The sequence below is a fragment of the Coregonus clupeaformis genome, chromosome 11 (assembly GCF_020615455.1).
Source record: "Coregonus clupeaformis isolate EN_2021a chromosome 11, ASM2061545v1, whole genome shotgun sequence".
Lineage (NCBI taxonomy): Eukaryota > Metazoa > Chordata > Actinopteri > Salmoniformes > Salmonidae > Coregonus > Coregonus clupeaformis.
Window position 1 is genome coordinate 1447011 of NC_059202.1, and position 22020 is coordinate 1469030.

The following is a 22020-nucleotide window of genomic DNA, read 5'->3' on the forward strand; positions in this document are numbered from 1 at the left end:
CATAGGCCTTGTTGGTCCAAGATGCAGCAGTGTAATATTGGCTGTGCCATTGGGACATCTGCCAAGTAGAGCAGTAGTGGACACAGTAGAAATGTTTCATTTGAGAGCAATGTGCATTCTAGTAGCCAAGTCATCATGTAAACATGGTGCGCAAGGCAGCTATGATATGTTCACTGTAGATGCGCAGGCCGGGGGGGTAATTCAAGTTGGAGCCTTGAGGTCTTGAGTACTGCTGGTTTTCTGTTCTACCTGATAATTACTTGCACCTACCTGGTGTCCCAGGTCCAAATCAGTCCTTGATTAGAGGGGAATAATGAAAATCAGCAGTGGAACTGGCTTAGAGGTCCATATTTGAATTGGCCTGGTATACCATGTATTGGATTTGGATTTCTTCCTTTATTCATAGTATCTAATCCATTATTGGGTCAGCATCGCTTTGGAATTTGGGATGTGCATATTTATCATACAAGCTTGGGGGTCCAGATCTGAATGTGCTTTTATTGTCATGCCATCATGTATGGATGGAGTTGGCTAAAGCACAAATAGCTTTGATGACTAGGCTACTGTCACAAACTGCCTTGGCCTTCATTGTCACATGCCTGTCTGTCTGTCTGTTTGTATCTCTCTCCCAAAGAGTTTGGAATGAGGGAGGACTTGCGCAAGATGGAGGTGGCGGGTGTGTCCAGTCGGGAGCTCTATGCCAAACGTGAGTCACTCTCTTTCTGAAAACATCAAACATTTATTATCAGGACCAAGAGTTTTTCCTGATCAGAACTGACCAGGAAAAACTCTGGGGCATAGTTAGACTACAATGGGCATCTTCACATTGACTAATTGAACCAAGTCACACTAGTATCACTTGTGCATTGGAGGTCCAGGAATAATACCACATACTGTCACTTTCTGCAAACCATCGATGACTCTGTTTCATCCTCTAAATTCCAGCATCTTGACTAGCTTCGAACTCATTTGGACAGGGGCTGCTGTTAAACACTTTCCAGTAGTTAGCAGTGGCACCCTTTTGATTGATTTTCTTGTGTTTGATACTTTGGGGATTAACTCAATTGTTTGCAACTGTAGGGGTCACCTCAAGATGGCTTGTGGGAAATTGCTCTTCGGGGTGGAGAGATGGTGCTTGCTTTGTTTTCATGTCATGAAGTTGATGCTATCAGGGTTGGGGCTAGGTTGGTTCTAGGGTAGGTTGTTTCGAGTTGTAGTCTCATGTGGTTGGTCAGTAACAAACCCTGAATTATGACTCAGCCAGCCTAGGTATTTCAGGAACCTCTAGGTCCTTTCAAGCTCTCTTTTTGTCTCTGTAATCTCCCTCTCTCTCCTGCGCTCCCACTGCCCCTCCCTCCCTCAGTGGAGGTAGCCATGGCATGTGCTCCGTGACCCTATGGGCCTAGCTCTCTGCCTCTCCCCTTCCCTCCCTTTACCACCAATTTAGAAAGCACCTCACACATTCACACATGGATGGACATACAGACACTAGACAGTCGGACTGACCGACACCAGACAGTCTTTAGACAGAAAGATGGACAGAGACGCTAGACGGACGGACAGACTATATGGACAGACACCAGACCGACAGATACAGAAATGACACTCGACAGACTCATGCCACAATGACTAGCTGCTTTGAAAGGCTGGTTATGGCACACATCAACTCCATCATTCCAGAAACCCTAGACCCACTCCAATTTGCATACCGCCCCAACAGATCCATAGACAACACAATCTCAATTGTACTCCATACTGCCCTTACCCACCTAGATAAGAGGAATACCTATGTGAGAATGCTGTTCATTGACTACAGCTCAGCGTTCAACACCATTTGTCCCCTCCAAGCTCGTCACCAAGCTTAGGACCCTGGGACTGAACACCTCCCGATGAGAGAGCATACAGGGAGGAGTCAGTGACCTGACAGTGTGGCGCCGTGACAACAACCTCTCCCTCAACGTCAGTTAGACCCAGGAGCTGATCGTGGACTACAGGAAACTGGGGGTTTGAGCACGTCCCCATCCACATCGACCGGGCTGCAGTGGAGAGGGTTGAGAGCTTCATGTTCCTCTGTGTCCAAATCACTAAGGACTTCAAATGGTCCACACGCGCGCACAGTCGTGAAGAAAGCGCGACAGAGCCTCTTCCCCCTCAGGAGGTTGCAAAGGTTTGGCATTGGCCCTCAAATCCTCAAAAAGTTATACAGCTGCACCATTGAGAGCATCTTGACTGGCTGCACCACTGCTTGCTATGGCAACAGCACCGCACTTGATCTCATGGCGCTGGGGTCAAGCTCCCTGCCATCCAGGACCTCTATATCAAGTGGTGTGAAAGGAAGGCCCGGAAAATCGTTAGACTCCAGCCACCCTAGCCATAGACTGTTCTCTCTGCTTCCGCATGGCAAGCGGTACCAGTGATTCAAGTCTGACACCAACAGATTCCTGAACAGCTTCTATCTCCAAGCAATAAGACTGCAAATAGCTAACAAAATGGCTACATGGACTATCTGAGTGACCATTGTATTTTATCAGTGGTGGAAAAAGTACCCAATTGTCATACAAATAAAGATACCTTAATAGACAATGACTCAAGTAAAAGTCACCCAGTAAAATACTACTTGAGTAAAAGTCTAAAAGTATTTGGCTTTAAATATATCAAATGTAAATGTAACTGCTAAAATATACAGTGCATTCGGAACGTTTTCAGACCCCTTGATTTTTTTCCACATTTTGTTACGTTAAAGCCTTATTCTAAAATGATTCAAATCAAATAAATTCCTCAGCAATCTACACACAATACCCCATAATGACAAAGCATTTGCACATTTTATAAAAAGTAAAAAACAGACCCTTTGCTATGAGACTCGAAATTGAGCTCAGATGCATCCTGTTTCCATTTACCATTTTTGAGATATTTATACAACTTGATTGGAGTCCACCTGTGGTAAATTAAATTGATTGGACATGATTTGGAAAGGCAAACACCTGTATACCTTCTCTACTTTTGAAGAACTAGTACAATTATTTCGTCAGACAGCTCTGCAGCATACTTAGGCAGGCTAGCTACACTGAACAAAAATATAAACGCAACATGTAAAGTTTTGGTTTCATGAGATGAAATAAAAGATCACAGAAATTTTCCAAACGCATAAAAAGCTTATTTCTCTCAAATTTTGTGCACAAATTTGTTTACATCCCTGTTAGTGAGCATTTCTCCTTTGCCGAGATAATCCATCCACCTGACAGGTGTAGCATATCAAGAAGCTGATTAAACAGCAGGATCATTACACAGGTGCACCTTGTGCTGAGGACAATAAAAGGACACTCAAATGTGCAGTTTTGTCACACAACACAATGCCACAGATGTCTCAAGTTGAGGGAGCATGCAAGTGGCATGCTGACTGCAGGAATGTCCACCAAAGCTGTTGCCAGAGAATTGAATGTTAATTTCTCTACCATAAGCCAACGTCGTTGTAGAGAATTTGGCAGTACGTCCATCCGGCCTCACAACCACAGACCACATGTATGGTGTCGTGTGGGTGAGCGGTTTGCTGATGTCAATGTTGTGAACAGAGGGCCCCATGGTGGCGGTGGGCTTATGTTATGGGCAGGCATAAGTTACGGACAACGAACACAATTGCATTTTATCAATAGCAATTTGAATGCACAGAGATACCAGGACGAGATCCTGAGGCCCATTGTCGTGCCATTAATCTGCCATCATCACCTCATGTTTCAGCATGATAATGCATGGCCCCATGTCGCAAGGATCTGTACACAATTCCCGGAAGCTGAAAATGTCCCAGTTCTTCATACCCACATGTCACCCAATGAGCAAGTTTGGATGCTCTGGATCGACATGTACGACAGTGTGTTCCAGTTCTCACCAATATCCAGCAACTTCCCACAGCCATTGAAGAGGAGTGGGACAACATTCCACAGGCCACAATCAACAGCCTGATCAACTCTATGCAAAGGAGATGTGTCGCGCTGCATGAGGCAAATGGTGGTCACACCAGATACTGACTGGTTTTCTGATCCACGCCCCTACCTTTTTTTAAAAGTACACTACATGACCAAAAGTGTGTAGACACCTGCTCGTCAAACATCTCATTCCAAAATCATGGGCATTAATATGATCCCCCCTTTGTTGCTATAACAGCCTCCACTCTTCTGGTAAGGCTTTCCACTAGATGTTGGAACATTGCTGCGAGGACTTGCTTCCATTCAGCCACAAGAGCATTAGTGAGGTCGGGCACTGATGTTGGGCGATTAGGCCTAGCTCGCCCAACATCAGTGCCCAAGGTGTTCGATGGGGTTGAGGTCAGGGCTCTGTGCAGGCCAGTCAGGTTCTTCCACACCGAATTGTCTAGAAGTCATTGTATACTGTAGCATTGATTTCCCTTCACTGGAACTAAGGAGCCCGAACCATGAAAAACAGCCCCAGACCATTATTGCTCCTCCACCAAACTTTACAGTTGGCACTATGCATTGGGGCAGGTAGCGTTCTCCTGGCATACGCCAAACCCAGATTCGTCTGTCGGACTGCCAGATGGTGATGCGTTATTCATCACTGCAGAGAATGCGTTTCCACTGCTCCAGAGTCCAATGGCGGTGAGCTTTACACCACTCCAGCCGATGCTTGGCATTGCGCATGGTGATCTTGGTCTTGTGTGCAGCTGCTCGGCCATGGAAACCCATTTCATGAAGCCCCCGACGAACAGTTATTGTGCTGAAGTTGCTTCCAGAGGCAGTTTAGAACTCGGTAGTGAGTGTTGCAACTGAGGACAGACAATTTTTACTCGCTTCAGCAGTCCCGTTCTGTGAGCTTGTGTAGCCTACCACTTCTCAGCTGAGCCATTGTTGCTCCTAGATGTTTCCACTTCACAATAACACCACTTACAGTTGACCGGGGCAGCTCTAGCAGTGCAGAAATTTTACGAACTGACTTGTTGGAAAGGTGGCATCTGATGACGGTGCCATGTTGAAAGTCACTGAGCTCTTCAGTAAGGCCATTCTACTGCCAATGTTTGTCTGTGGAGATTGCATGACTGTGTGCTCGATTTTATACACCTGCCAGCAACGGGTGTGGCTGAAATAGCAGAATCCACTAATTTGAAGGGGTGTCCACATACGTTTGTGTATATACGCTACCAGTGAAAAGTTTGGACACCTACTCATTCAAAGGTTTTTATTTTATTTTCACTCTTTTTTACATTGTAGAATAATAGTGAAGACATCAAAACTATGAAATAACACATGGAATCATGTAGTAACCCAAAAAGTGTTAAACAAATCAAAATGTATTTTATATTTGAGATTCTTCAAATAGCCACCCTTTGCCTTGATGACAGCGTTGCACACTCTTGGCATTCTCTCAACCAGCTTCATGAGGTAGTCACCTGGAATGCATTTCAATTAACAGCTGTGCTTTCTTAAAAGTTAATATGTGGAATTTCTTTCCTTCTTAATGCGTTTGAGCCAATAAGTTGTGTTGTGACAAGGTAGGGGGGGGGGGGGGTGTATACAGAAGATAGCCCTATTTGATAAAAGACCAAGTCCATATTATGGCAAGAATAGTTCAAATAAGCAAAGAGAAACAACAGTCCATCATTACTTTACGTGGTGTTGGTGAACGGATGATCTCCGCATGTGTAGTTCTCACCGTAAAGCATGGAGGAGGAGGTGTTATGGTGTGGTGGTGCTTTGCTGGTGACGGTCTGTGATTTATTTAGAATTCAAGGGACACTTAACCAGCATGGCGACCACAGCATTCTGCAGCAATACACCATCCCATCTGATTTGGGCTTAGTGGGACTGTCATTTGTTTTTCAACAGGACAATGACCCAACACACCTCCAGGCTGTGTAAGGGCTATTTTACCAAGAAGGAGAGTGATGGAGTGCTGCATCAGATGACCTGGCCTCCACAATCCCCCGACCTCAACCCAATTGAGATGGTTTGGGATGAGTCGGACGGCAGAGTGAAGGAAAAGCAGCCAACAAGAGCTCAGCATATGTGGGAACTCCTTCAAGACTGTTGGAAAAGCATTCCAGGTGAAGCTGGTTGAGAGAATGCCAAGAGTGTGCAAAACTGTCATAAAGGCAAAGGGTGGCTATTTGAAGAATCTCAAATATAAAATGTATTTTGATTTGTTTAACACTTTTTTTGGTTCCTACATGATTCCCTATGTGTTATTTCTACAATGTAGAAAATAGTCAAAATAAAGAAAAACCTTGAATGAGTAGGTGTTCTAAAACTTTTGACTGGTACTGTATATTGTATCTGTGACCAGCAGATGCATATCTGTATTCCCAGTCAGGTGAAATCCATAGATTAGGGTCTAATGGGCGTCAGTCAATTGACTGATTTCCTTTTATATGAACTGTAATCTTTGAAATTGTTGCATGTTGCATTCATATATTTTTTTCAATATAAATAGGACGACTAAAGACATTACAGTATGGGGAGCACATAATGTTAGATGGCCTGGCTGGCTGACTGCTACTGCTTGAGCAGAGATGATTACTTTAAGGAATGAAAACAAATTAAGTAATAAAATAAAAACTAAGTAATATACACAACTGAAATATTTATATTTCATTGTAATGTCCTATTTTTCTATTGATGTCTACCCAATGTGGACCTGACAGAGGCAATGGAATAGTTTCAATGTTTTGGCAGTTCAATTTAACTATTTTGGGCTTAGGAATTTCCATTAAAAAAGCTCTAAATCATTGTAACGTCATTATTTCATAATACATTTAATGTATTGAAACCGTGATTGTAATTGAAACCGTGATTATTTTTATATAATCGAACCAACCTCAAAAAGCACTAGAAAGGGATATTCAGAGTCAGTTTTTTTTATTCTTACACATCTACCAATCGGTACCCTTCTTTGCTAGGCATTGAAAAACTTCCCTGGTCTTTGGTTGAATCTGTGCTTGAAATTCACTACTTGATTGAGGGACCTTACAGATAATTGTATGTGTGGGGTACAGAGATTGGGTAGTCATAAACAAATCATGCTAACCACTATTATTGAACACAGAGTGAGTCCATGCAAATTATTATGTGATTTGTTAAGCACATTTTTACTCCTCAACTTATTTAGGCTTGCCATAACAAAGGGGTTGAATACTTATTGACTCGACATTTCAGCTTTTCATTTTTTATTAATTTCGAAAATCTTCTACAAACAAAATTCCACTTTGACATTATAGAGTATTGTGTGTAGGCCAGTGACACAACATCTCAATTGAATCCATTTCAAATTCAGGCTGTAACACAAAATGTAGAAGAAGTAAAGGGGTGTGAATACTTTCTGATTGCACTTTAGCTTACTTACTTACTTTCTCACGGTCTTCTTTCTTTCTTTTTTTTCACGTGTTTTTGTACTACATTGATATTGATTACTGCATTGTTGGGTTTAGAGCTTGCAAGAAAGGCATTTCACTGTACTTGTGAATGTGACATTTTAAAAATGTACCTGTCCAGGTGTGAACCCACGGGTGAAGTCTGGCCGCTTTATGAAGCTCCTACCGGACTACGAGCACATGGACTACAGGAACGTATACAGGCACTGTATGTACTGCAGCACATGCCTGACCTGACTGGCTCAACATGCGTGTGGCTTTTAACATGCTAGTGTGTTGCAGCCAGTTGCGACAAATACCATGTGCTCACCGACTGTGTGACGTGGTTTTGAAGGGGTGAATCTGCACTTTGCTCCTTACCTTAACTCGAACGTCTGACTACTAGGAATGGTAATGGAAAATGATTGTGCGCATTTAGCATGCTAGTCAACATGGTTAGTGCTTACAGTGACAGCTCCCGGTTTACTCTGTCTACATCATACACTCTTTTGGAGCAAAGGAAACAATGCTTTGTTTTTTGTCATGGATATGAAGTTATATGTGCGTGCATAGCGTACAATAATGATATGTCCCCTCCATATCTGCTGTCCTTGAAGTGAGGCCAGACCTCCACCATGGTGATATGCTCTGTTGAGTTGTCATCAGTTTCTCAGTCCAAACTATTATCTATTGCTGTGATGCCCTGCGATTGAACTGTTCACCACTGTTTTGGTGTTTTAACCCTTTGTTGCGCTGTTGTGTTGTTGTGTTGCAGTGCTGCACCCATACAGACACATCCTGGGTCTTTGGCAGCCTGACATAGGCCCATACGGAGGGCTGCTCAACGTGGTGGTACGCTATTAGTGTGTACACACACACACACACCCACACAGTTGTGTCCCCTCTATCACATTTAAACATTTTCAGTCTTTAAAAATTGTTCAGAACACATGGTTGTAGAGGGGGACAAAAATTAGTCTGTCTTTTCCCATCAAAACATGTTATTTGTGTCAGGGGATGACTTTTCTCTCTCCCTTTACTCCGCTACCACCACCCATCCCTCTCCAGGTTGACGGGCTGTTCATCATTGGCTGGATGTACCTGCCCCCCCACGACCCTCGGGTTGAGGATCCCATGAGGCGGCGGCCACTCTTCCGCATCCACATGTGGGAGAGCAACAAGGTGGCGGTGGAGTGTATGTACGGACACAAGGGCCCTCACAAGGGGGACATCCAGGTGAGTCCATTTTCTTCTTCTGTTGTGTTCTGAATGGGCAGTAAAGCTAATGTTCGTGATTTATTTTTCTGCCACCTGCAGTTATTTTTAATGAGTATAATTGATTGGCTGATCACTCCTATTGACATGGATGGCATTCTGTGATCCCTCCTTAAAGCTGCAATATGTAACTTTTTGGGCGAACAACGAAATTCACATAGAAATGTGAGTGATAGATCTATAATTCACATTGAAAGCAAGTATAAGAAGCGGTAGATCTGTTCTATGTGCACTATTTCTATGCTTCCCGTTCTTAAGTTTAGTTTTTGCGTCTTACTTTCATTTTTGTACACTAGCTTCAAACAGCTGAAAATACAATATTTTTGATTATGGAAAATATTTCACAGCGGTTTAGATGGTACAATGATTATCTACACTATACTTGCTTGTTTTGTCACAAAGTGAAATTAGGCGAACTATTCGAATTTTAGCAACCAGGAAATGGCAGAGCGATTTCTGCGTAGTGCATCTTTAACCTGTTAAATGTAATGTCAAATTGTAGATTTCCGCCTAAATAGACATAACCCAAAGTAATTATTTATAATGAGAGGGCCATAAACAATACCTAGTAATGCTTATACTGCCAGTAATGGTAAAATCTCGCCTTTCTGGTAAATATAAACATACAGTGAGGGGAAAAAAGTATTTGATCCCCTGCTGATTTTGTACGTTTGCCCACTGACAAAGACATGATGTAGCCCATTCCAGCCTTGTGTAGGTCTACAATCTTGTCCCTGACATCCTTGGAGAGCTCTTTGGTCTTGGCCATGGTGGAGTGTTTTGAATCTGATTGATTGCTTCTGTGGACAGGTGTCTTTTATACAGGTAACAAACTGAAATTAGGAGCACTCCCTTTAAGAGTGTGCTCCTAATCTCAGCTCGTTACCTGTATAAAAGACACCTGGGAGCCAGAAATCTTTCTGATTGAGAGGGGGTCAAATACTTATTTCCCTCATTAAAATGCAAATCAATGTATAAAATTTTTGACATGCGTTTTTCTGGATTTTTTTGTTGGTATTCTGTCTCTCACTGTTCACATTAAACCTACCATTAAAATTATAGACTGATCATTTCTTTGTCAGTGGGCAAACGTACAAAATCAGCAGGGGATCAAATACTTTTTTCCCCTCACTGTACCCGAGGTGTGAAGTACAGTACAAATATGAAAAATCATATACTTTTTTTACTATTCAACAAAAGTGGTGGAATAGGGCTTGAAATGATTGAAATGCTTTCTAAATATAGTAAGAGTCAAATTCTAAATTACTTACTATAATATTTCACCTTAACTGTAAAATAAATATGATCATACTTAGTGACAGTACAATATTGGCACTATTTCATATAACTGATGATAGAGCATTTTATGTCCAGCGTCCTGTGAGCGACGCACAGACGGCATTCAAATGCCTGCTCTCGTTACAACTTCAGCTTTAAGCATAGTGGGAAGTCGTTTGGGGGTGCAGCGATGCGGAGGAAAAAAAAATATATATATATATATAAATAAAATTGCCCGCGATGAAGACGTCTATATCGGTCCGCTAATACAGGACTAGTAAAGGCCCAGTGCACTACTTTTGTGAAAAAATTTAAACTAAATGTATTTGAGTGTTTATCTGATAATTATCTGTACAAAACTGTACATACTTGTGGAATATAAAAACTTTGTTTTGTTTTCCAGTTTCTTGAAATACTTTGCAAATGCAACTTATTTCTATGTGAACTGAAATGGTCTATTAATTCCTTTTCCTTTTTAGTAGACACTTATCCAGAGCAACTTACATTGTGCATACATATTCATACTTTTTCGTACTGGTCCCCCGTGGGAATCGAACCCACAACCCTAGCTAGCATTGCAAGCGCAAAGTACTTTGCAAGGATGGTCAATTAATACTGCACAAAAAGTGGTTGTTTTCCATGTTAATTGATCAAGAAAAATATTTAATTTGATGTGGATGTTTTGTGTCTTTGCCCATAACTTTGCACCTTTTGATGTAAATATTTGAGGACATCTTTCTGGATTCCATTAGAATGACAATTGCAGAGAAAAGGACAGGGCAACAACTCCTACATTTCCAACTATTGAATCCTGCAAGATACAGTTCTTAATTATACAACTACCTTTTTTGGCAAAGTGGAGATGCAGAAAAAGAAAATTTGCCCACGCTACAGACGTCTATATCGGACCGCTAATACTATTAAAAGGCCCAGTGCACTACTTTTGTTAAAAGTAATTATATATATAATTTAAAAAATTGAGGGGTGCTGCAGCACCCTCAACACCCCTACTTCCTGTGGCTATGGCTGTAAGCACGAGGTGATTTCGTTCCTCTGTGACCAAGAGAAAGTGGTTTTGTTTCAATTCTAAATCCGTCCGAGAACATCACAGCGAGATGAGACTGCGTTTGCTGCAATCGCTAGAGTCTCCCATTCCATATGCTGTATTGTAAGCGGAGCTGCAAGGTTCACAAGCAAGGGAAATTCGATCCTTTGTCTGGATAGGCCAGAAAATGTGACATGTCGCTCACTATGCAAATGAGGTGTCCGATTTCACGTACTGCATTTCAGATGAGAGCGGATAACAGCATGTGAAGCAGGACAACCAGAGTTGTCACGGGGTGCACAGCAATTGATGTTGAGCCGTTCACAGAGCGCTCTGTAATAAGAAATGTTGGTCGGAACCGGTCCAGAGTTGCTCAAAGTCCCCTAAATAGAGGACTTAACGTTAACCCACAGCAAGTCCAACCCAGTCAACTACTTTAAAATGTTGCATGCCTTTTGTCCCAAGTGCTTTTCTAACTCTGTGGTGCACGTAAGAGGGACTGTTAGGTGAGACGGACAACACAAGGGATTACGTGGTGGAAACAGAGAAATCAATAATTGTGCTTAAATAGTTCATTACTGATGTTATACCTTTTTATGTGTAAGCAGTGCACTCACTGTGTGGTGAAGTAGTCCCCTGTCTTCCATGGCTTTGATAAAAGCTTCAATGTCTTTTCTTATTTTCAGACTGGGAAGAAGGACGAGTTCTCGACTAAGTGCAACCAGACAGATCATCACCGCATGCCAGGGGGGAGGCAGGAGGTGAGGAGGAGAGAGAGGGGTCTCTTGTCACTTCACAACACTTTGTATGTTGTTATCATATGGCTGAGGCAACTATGTATTTGTCAAATAAATGTATTAATTGAACAATTAAATCAGTAAATCACATAGTATAGCACTTTTTACAAACACGCAACCTCAATGTTCCTATCATACTGAAAGTTTGCTGTTGTCCCTCACGATGAAATCGGGGAGGGGATTGTGGATCTGTCTCCATTCGTTCGTACGTTAGTCACACGCGATCTCAGATTTTGACAACTTTGATGAATGATGCGTCTTGCCTTAGAGATCACAATCAAAACATAAATGCAGTTTACAACAAGGCACTAAAGTAATACTGCAAAAAACACAAGGCCAAATCTACAGTGGAGTTGCTTACCAAGAAGAGTGGCCGAGTTACAGTTTTGACTTAAATCTACTTGAAAATCTATGGCAAGACCTGAAAGCGGTTATCTAGCAATGATCAACAACACATTTGACAGAGCTTGAAGAATTTAGACACCACTGGTCCGATTTTGACAAAACTTGGGTGAATTATGCATCTTGCCGTAGAGGTCCGTCATTTACAAAATTGCACTGATTGGCTCAAGGGGGGTGCTGCATCATTAGTGGGAGACAACGTTTACTATTGCCTTTTCTAAGATTTGGGTTGAATCAAGTCGTTCAGATTTCAATTGGTAAATGTGGCACATCGGTAATTGGGCGTGACCGTGGGGTTTTGATTTTCTGTTGGCAGGAGTTCCGCACATGGCTGGAGGAGGAGTGGGGGAGGACACTGGAGGACATCTTCCATGAGCACATGCAGGAGCTCATTCTTATGAAGTTCATCTACACAAGCCAATACGAGTAGGTCTTCCTTAGGACAGTCTATACCAGCCAATGCGAGTAGGTCTTCATATTACATCTACTGTTTTAGCCAATCTATTTAAATATTTTAATTTTGACACTGTATTGTTCCATTTCTTTCTTTACTCTGGTCAGTGAAAGACCTAAAGAAATATCTAGCTGGAGGCTATTTTCCTCAAAATGTGTCCCTATAATGCTGTAAGGGATGGGTCGCTAGGCGTCTTGACACATACCTCATTAATTCATTCTTCATTCAGTGATATTGTATTATTTTTTGAAGACGTTCATAGAAATGTGTAATTTTATGTAATTGGCTTCATGAATGTTGATGATGTGTTCTGACAGTAACTGCCTGACTTACCGGCGGATCTACCTCCCACCCCGGATGCCCTCTGACCTGCTGCAGCCGGGCCTGTTCAAAGGCACCTACGGCAGCCATGGCCTGGAGATCATCATGCTCAGCTTCCATGGGCCCAGCGCCAGGGCCACCAAGCTCACTGTGAGTCCCCCAACCCTACTGCTTCCACCCTACTGTTTTTGTACCCTACTGTTTCCAACTCCAACCTTTTTTCTGACATTTTTTATTTTATCCTTAAAGTAGTTGGTTGGCAGTGAGTTAGGTGGGCAGAACACTACACAACAGGTGGCCTACATATTCCATTGTGTATTTTTTTTAAACTTCAGTGTGATCTGCTCAGTTGGCATGAAGAAATTGGAAACGAAAACAAATGTCCTTATTACACGTTTGGGTAGTACCTCTCATTTCAAAACGTTTTTCCCCATTTTGTGCCTACTGAACATGCCCCTGCCCTTTCTCCTTCCTCCCAGGGGGACCCCAATGTCCCAGCAGGCCAGCTAACGCTTGACGTGGACCTGAACCGGCCTGTGTGCCTGCCGAACCTGGAGCACCAGCGCAGTGTGGAAGAGCTGTCTCGCCTGGTGCTGGGTGTGCACGAGGAGGCGCAGCGGGAGGCGCAGAGCCCAGACGTGGCCCCCCAGGGAGCTGCTTCAAAGGGGGCTGTGGCTGGTGGTACTGGGGCAGAGGGGCTGGAGTCGGCTATGGAAGCCCAGTCAGAGAGCCCCCAGCCTGGGCCCTGTAGCAGCAGCAGCGCTCCCTCGGAGGCCCAGCCCTTCGTCCTGCCTCTGGGGGTCATGGCCCGCAATGAGGTTTACCCCCGAACCTGCAAGATGTGGTGAGACCATTTATATCACACCTGTTCAGGTTGTTATTCACACATCCTCATATAGCCAAGAGTGCCAGGAAAATATAGCTGCATAATATAATACAATTTAGCAGACACTTTCTTCCAAATGGACTTACAGTTTGTGCATGTGGCCCATGTGGAAATCAGACCCACACAACTCAAGTGTTACAAGCACAACACTCCGGCCAACTGAACCATTGGATCGCAACATTTCCTCTAGGATACACCATCGATACACCATCCAAAGTGCCTTCAGAAAGTATTCATACCCACATTTTGTTGTTACAGCCTGAATTCAAAATATATTTTCTCACCCATCTACACACAATACCTAATAATGACAATGTGAACATGTTTTTAGAAATGTTTTCACATTTATTTGAAAATGAAATACATAAATATTTAATTTCATAATTGTTCACACCCCTGAGTCAATACATTGTAAAAGCACCTTTTGCATCGATTACAGCTGAGAGTCTTTCTGGGTAAGTCTCTAAGAGCTTTCCACACCTGGATTGTGCAACATTTGCCCATTATTATTATTATAGTTCTGTCCAATTGGTTGTTGATCATTGCTAGACAACCATTTTCAGGTATTGCCATAGATTTAAGTCAAAACTGTAACTCTGTCTCTCAGGAACATTCACTGCCTTCTTTGTAAGCAACTCCAGTGTAGATTTGGCCTTGTGTTTTAGGTAATTGTCCTGCTGAAAGTTGAATTAATCTCCAGTGTCTGATGGAAAGCAGACTGAACCAGGTTTTCCTCTAGGATTTGGCCTGTGCTTAGTTTCTTTTTTGTCCTGAAAAACTCCCCAGTCCTTAACGATTACAAGCATACCCATAACATGATGCAGCCACCACTATGCTTGAAAATATGGAGAGTGGTACTCAGTAATGTGTTGTATTGGATTTGCCCCATTTTTTTCACTACAGAAAAGTTAATTTCTTTGCCACATTTTTTGCACTATTACATTAGTGTCTTGTTGCAAACAGTTTTGGAATATTTGTATTCTGTATAGGCTTCCTTCTTTCCACTCTGTCAATTAGGTTAGTATTGTGGAGTAACGACAATGTTGATCCATCTTCAGTTTACGCCTATCACAGACAATAAAATCATTGGGCTCATGGTGAAATCCCTGAGTGGTTTCCTTCCTCTACGGCAACGGAGTTAGGAAGGACGCCTGTATCTTTGGGTGTATTGACTGGGTGTATTGATACACCATCCAAAGTGTAATTAATAACTTCACCATGCTCAAAGCAATATTCAATGTCTGCTTTTATTATTTTTACCCATCTACCAATATGTGCCATTCTTTGAGGCATTGCCCACGGGGGGCCAGTATAAAAATATATGTATTCACTAACTGTAAATCGCTCTGGATAAGAGCGTCTGCTAAATGACTAAAATGTAAATGTAAAATGCATTGGAAAACCTCCCTAGTCTTTGTGGTTGAATCTGTTTGAAATTCACTGCTCGACTGAAGAACCTTACAGATAATTGTATGTGTGGGGTACAGAGATTAGGTATTAATTTATGTTAAACACTACAGAGTGAGTCCATGCAACTTATTATGTGACTTGTTAAGCACATTTTTACTCCTGAACTTATTTAGGCTTGCCAGAACAAAGGGGTTGAATACTTGTTGACTCAAGACATTTCAGCTTTTAATTTTGTATTATGTGGCAATTTTTTGTTTTGCTTTTTACCTCCTTTTTCCTCCCCAATTTCGATCTTGTCTCATCGCTGTAACTCCCCAACGGGGTCGGGAGTCGAAGGTCGAGTCATGCGTCCTCTGAAACAACACCTGCCCGCTTAACCCGGAAGCCAGCCGCACCAATGTGTCGGAGGAAACACGGTTCAACTGACGACCACCCCGCCACAAGGAGTCGCTAGAGCGCGACGAGCCAAGTAAAGCCCCCCCCCGGCCAAACCCTCCCCTAATCCGGATGACGCTGGGCCAATTGTGCGCCGCCCTATGGGACTCCCGATCAGTGCCTTAGACCGCTGCGCCACTCGGGAGGCCAATTTGGCAGAAAAAACATCCACTGACATTATGGGTTATTGTGTGTAGGCCAGTAGAAAAAATCTAAATTTCATCAATTTTAAATTCAGGCTGTAACAATAATGTGGAAAAAGTCAAGTAGTGTGAATACACTACTGAATGCACTGTATACTATGCAACAGGAAATCGTGTTTAAATGATTTGTTTCTTCATCGATTTCAGCTTCTACGGGACGGGCCTGATTGCTGGCCACGGCTTCACGAGTCCGGAGCGCACACCAGGCCTGTTTGTCCTGTTCGACGAAGACCACTTCGGCTTCATCTGGCTAGAGCTCAAGTCGTTCAGCCTGTACAGCCGCCTGACTGACCGGCTGGCCCACGCCTATGCCCCCGACATGGAGTGCTTTGAGGCCATGCTCCGCAACATGCAGTCCTGGACATCCTGATGGGGCAGACAGACCCACACACATACCTAGACCCCTACACACATCACAAGTGTTGACCGCACCTGGAAGACCTTTGGGAACCTAGTTGTAACCTATAACTAAGGCCCATTGTTTTTTCCTGATCAGGTTATGTGGTTAGAAAAAACTATTGGCCTTAATTATCACTCATGTATGTATATATTTCCCCTTTAGAACCCCGAAATGCTTACACACAGAAAAGCCCCATATTTACCCTCACCTACCCCTGTAGAATTGTTCTACTGTACACAGCTTCACAATCCCTAATCACCTCTACACTGTCCCACACATTTCTGGCTCTGGCCAGAAACAACCCTTAGCCCCACCCCCTAGGCACCTAAGTATCCTTGCTCCCTGTTCCATGTTTCTGTTCACCTCCACACGACATCGTTATCTCTGCTTCTGCAGCATATCCAGAGGTCATATGATATGACAAAGGCTTCCTTAACAGCTTCTTGTTATTCATTTTTAAACCAGAGAAGAGGATTTGACATTTCATCCCACAAACCCCGCAACAAACTCTCTGTGTCTCTGAGTTGTAACGTATACATCATGTCTGTATTGCCTAATGCTAAGAGAAGTGAATGGGATTTCTACTAAAGCTGTTATTCTTTAATGATTTTGTTTGGATGCATGCTGCATTTTCAGTTTAATGCCACCTGTTTCCAATACGCTTATTCACAATCTGAGACGCTTTTGGTTTGCTGTATATTAGTGTGTACATTGCTCTTAGTTTGGTGCACAGGTGGCATTATGGTATTAGAAAAGATTGCATCTCAGGTGCTTTTACTCTTTTCGTCACATGGTCAAGGAAAATATAACATATTACAATGGGGCATGTGCATATCAGAATTTACATTACTTTTTATTTTCAAAATACTTCTGATGGATAGTATGTAGTAAGATGGAAATATTTAATGAATGGATGTTTCAACATTAGTATTTTCTACATGTTGGCAAATAAGCTTATGCTGTACTGTAGCTGCATCAGCCATTTGTAGTTCAACAGAGCATATTGCCCTTTTGGGCGCTTTTAACAGGGTGTTAAAGATATCGCAACACCTGTTATGATAATTGGCGTTTGCAAAACATTGTACAACACAAAATGCTGTTCAAGGTACTTTTATCTTTATTCCCGTTTGGACCCCAGGAAGAGTAGCTGCTGCTGCCTTGGCTAATCGGGATCCTACTACATAATACTGTACATTATTTACGTTGTGAAAAGTGTATGTCTGTCTCCCATGGCCTAACGGTGGCACCCAGGGGCTCTCCTATTCCAAGTGCACTTTTCTGGGCAGTACAGTGGATGGTTTTGTCTCAACTCCTCTATAGATTCCTTTCCTTGATCCCTTTCCTTCATGACCACAAATGGCTGAAAGGAGGGGAAGGGTTTTCCACCATATGGCTTTCACCCATCTTCTACTGACAGGTCAGTGATCATGGAGGCCAGGACATAAGGAAAGGACGCTAAGTTGATAGTATTGAGACAGTCACTAACTCAGAGGCTTCATTCAAAGCAGTACATTTGTATCAGACTGCAGCTTTACTTAACATTTGCAAAAACAAAACTTGAGAGAGTAAATAAGTAATATATATTAATGAAAGGAACCTATTTAATAAGTATATTTTAAATATTTTAATTTTTGGGACAACTGTAGAAATGTTTGCATCATCACTTGGTTGATTTGTGTTTTGTAAGCTTATCGCTCATCTGTTGTGTAAGTAACGCTTCTGTACTCGGCTGTTTAAATGAAGCACCTTTGTAAATTGAGTCTTGCGCTTTGTCAATCCCAGAGGCACGACCCTGCTGGAAACCGTTAGACCTGTTGAACTGCTCACCTCTGACTTCAGGGAGCTTTGCAGCTTAAGCGTTCTTTATCTTCTCAATAATTAAAAAAACTAATTTTCCTCACACGTTTTGGAGCGTAGCATAAGGTAACCAGTCCAACCAGTATGCATAATAACAGTCCACACTCATTACTAGAATTTGTTTAATTTGAGTAAAGGCTAGACCAATTATGTACCAAAGACATTAAATCAGTTTTGGGTTTTTGCGAAGCATAATATGCGGTAGGCTATGTATTGTATAATGGCACAATCCTAATTCTGTTTTTTGGAGGGGCTTGGGCTCATAAGTCCCATGTAGCTCAGTTGGTAGAGCATGTCGTTTGCAACGCCAGGGTTGTGGGTTCGTTTCCCACGGGTACCAGTATGAAAAATAATAATAATAAAATATACAAATAAATGTATGCACTCACTAACTGTAAGTCGCTCTGGATAAGAGCGTCTGCTAAATGACTAAAATTAAAAAATAAAAAAATATGCGTATGGGGTGTTTAGAATGTATAATTACCTTTTGAAAGCGCTGTCCATTTCGTTGTTAGGCTTTGAAACAACATCCACAACGACCATGTTTTCCACTGTTTCAACCTATTTGTCACGTTCGTTGTGTAAATGGTCAGACCAAGGTGCAGCGTGGTATGCGTACATGTTTAATTTATTAAATAAACACTTGACAAAAGCAACTGAACGTGACGTTCTAACAGCAACAAGCCGAAACAGAAACAAGATCCCACAACTGAAGGTAGGCAAAATGGCTGCCTAAGTATGAACCCCAATCAGAGACAACGATCGACAGCTGCCTCTGATTGGGAACCACACCCGGCCAACATAGAAATATAATAAACTAGATTCTATCCAAATCACACCCTGACCTAACCAAACAGAGAATACATGTGATCTCTAAGGTCAGGGTGTGACACTATTGAACTTCTTTCTTCAAACTGATCGATCACAGTGAGGCAAGTTTTAAAGCACAAGACTGTTTTGATGGTCCTCTGTAGCTCAGCTGGTAGAGCACGGCGCTTGTAACGCCAGGGTAGTGGGTTCGATCCCCGGGACCACCCATACACAAAAATGTATGCACACATGACTGTAAGTCGCTTTGGATAAAAGCGTCTGCTAAATGGCATATTATTATTAAGTGTTTGATGTGATTTTCAATGGCATTTGCATTGATGTCAGAGTGGTTAGAGGGACAATAGAGCCTTGAGTACCAGGCCATTAGGACCTGATGGTCGTTAGCAAGTTGGGTACTACCAAAGCATGTCCAGAGTGCATAAAAGGAGATTACAGTGACTCAACGGTCATGACTGCCGGAGTGGCTGTAATATGGTCACTGCAACAGCCCTAGTCAGAAATTAAATGGACTTGACGTGGGGAAAGTCATTGTCGGATGTTTTGAAAACTAAGGTAGGAACATCTTTTTCCTTTAAAAACTTGTTCTGTACTATGAAGTTAATCTGAATATGCACCTCATATTATCACATAGGCAGGAGGCCTATATATTCTTGTGTGTTCTGCTGCAGCCTACATTTGATTTATTTGATTTGAAGTTAAATTCTGATATTGTGATTTGTTCTACTGCTACATTGAGGTCTTTTAAATATATTACATTCGGGTCTTGTAAGCCCCACAGCTAAGTACTGTATGTATGCATATGGTGGGTGTTCTGCAGTGACATCTAAAAATGTTTCTGTACATTTATGTCTTAAATTAGGCTATAAGAAATTCAGACTTGTGTAAGCCCCACAGCTATACTCGAGTATGTGGGCATACTATAGGCTATGCTTATGGTGGGTGTTCTGCAGTGATGTCTAAAATGCTTTGAATTAATCAGGACCTTGGAGAGTGCTGTCCGTTTCATTACCAGTAAACTACTTGGCCGTTTACTCTCACTTTTTTCCTCTCAATGTGTTCCGGTACCTCAGAGCCCCCCGGATAACCCCCCCCCCCCTCCTTGCGCTCACTATGTGAATGACAAATCAAGGGCTGGGTATGAGCTGACAAATAGGTGAGCGGCTGCTCTTGTGTGTCACAAACCATAGAAAGTGTAGGCTAATGCATGTTTTCATGTTAATTTGGATGGGGGAGTGGGGATTTATAGCCTATCAGTCTAATCGAGGTGTAGACTAGAACATCAAGCAGTTGTGTTTAAACTTGTAACGAGGCTGCATGGGATTTGTTGGATTATAAAGTCGGGTGGTTTGTTGCATCCAATGGCAGTGTCCGCGATAAACTAACGCAAGGAGCCACTTGTGGATTCGACAGCTCTAATGCAGTTCCAACACCGCCAAACCAAAAGCTATCCCCAAACAGCTTATTGAATACATCATGGTTTTTCACCCAATTTTCCAGGTATTCATCTGCTATCAGCTCAGTTATCCACTGATCCTTTGGCTGAAGGAGACAAAGACCATTCAGTGTAGCCACATGTATTGTAATGAGACATTTTCATCTGCGCAGAGTCTTGGCAGGTGTTACTGCAGTCTCTTACATCAGGGTAGAATAATGCAAGAAAAGGCATGACCTGCTCCCGGTCAATTCCATCCACCCAACCAAGAGGTAACATCACCTAGGGAATACAGGGGGTACACAACCAAGTCACGTGACACTTAACATTGTGTTACTCTTGTTAGTAACAACGTTGTATTAACATCTTACATAGTACTTTGGTAAAAGCATTGTAATTGTGTACAAATGGAGTGACGTTTTTTTGGTTTTTACAAAAGTGAAATACTGACTTTTCCTAATTCCAAATGGCGCGCATATATATATATAAACCTCCACTACTACGCAATTGCTAAAGTACTTTATAACATGTTAATAGCCTAAAGCTGTTACTACAGTTGTTAAAGCCATTCCTAAATAGCTGAAATAACAACTTAATGTTGTTAACTTAAAGTGTTATCCGAGTCACGTAAAATATCACATTCAATATTCAATTGTTATACATTTTGAAATAAATTCTCAAAGCTGACTTAAGTTTGCCAGTAGCCAACCAAATTCGTCAGTATTGGCTCCAGTCATGAACGGTACCTTGTGCATTTCATGGTTTTGGAAACTAAATCAACTTGGGCAGGAAATGCCCGGTAACAGTCACACCACAATACAACAGTTGGTTCCTTAAAAAGACAGAAGTTGAGAACGTGATTTTTCAAGTAAAAAAAGGAAAGTCACACTTCATTCAAGCGGTATCCTTGAAGTTTTTTTTAGGCTCAAATCATTTGGGTCCAGGACATCTCACCTGTTTGTGATCAGCAGTCAACTTCTCCACACAGTCTGCAATCTGCTCTGTGTTTGTGCAGATACAGCCCAATGTGTTTGCCACCATCTATGAGACAAACAAAATAATCACTTGACATGGTTGTGATGAAAATAGGATATTGATGGTGTGATGTAGACCTTTGACTGTGTAGAGTTTTTTTGGTGGAGACAGAGTTTTTGAAAATACCTGGGCCACAGACAGGTGGTAACATCCATAGCTGCAGAACCACTTTCAGCTATTGCACAATAGAACAGATCAGCAGACAACGGTGAATGAAGCTGGCGATTACCAACAATATTAAGAGCCTGTTCAAAAGCACAAACAGTGTGTGTGTGTGTTTGTGGATCTTCACCAGTACTGATGCGCTCACTCCACCAGCAGACTCTACAAATATGGTGACCGACTTGGAGTTGCCCCCAAAGTTGTGAATGTGCTCCTGGACCCACCGCAAGGCTTCCACCTGGTAAAGTAGTCCGATGTTCCCTGGGGCATACTTGTCTCCTGTGCTGTATGGAAGGGATGAAAAATGAAAATCAAATAATGTCTTCAACATAGACCCAAAACAGGTGAAATACAGTAGACAATGAATACACTCATGGACTGCACCACCAAAATTAACCTAACAGCGTTGATACTGAAAACCCATTGGTCATTAAGAATTA

At 42.3% G+C, this 22020-nt stretch overlaps 1 protein-coding gene across 2 annotated transcripts in view; it reads left to right on the top strand.

Moving 5' to 3' along the window:
- LOC121577011 (F-box only protein 31) overlaps positions 1-18022 on the top strand; it is a 33670-nt gene extending 15648 nt beyond the window's left edge. Inside the window, exons 2-10 of one of the 2 annotated variants that reach the window (XM_041890690.2) lie at positions 635-706; positions 7500-7586; positions 8133-8209; positions 8426-8593; positions 11642-11716; positions 12471-12580; positions 12926-13079; positions 13409-13773; positions 16011-18022. In XM_041890690.2, coding sequence (XP_041746624.1) covers positions 635-706; positions 7500-7586; positions 8133-8209; positions 8426-8593; positions 11642-11716; positions 12471-12580; positions 12926-13079; positions 13409-13773; positions 16011-16233 — 1331 coding nt within the window. In that variant the 3' untranslated portion in view covers positions 16234-18022. The remainder of the gene's footprint in view (positions 1-634; positions 707-7499; positions 7587-8132; positions 8210-8425; positions 8594-11641; positions 11717-12470; positions 12581-12925; positions 13080-13408; positions 13774-16010) is intronic. The other variant, XM_041890691.2, reaches the window with a different exon arrangement.
- The last annotated feature ends 3998 nt before the right edge of the window (positions 18023-22020 follow it).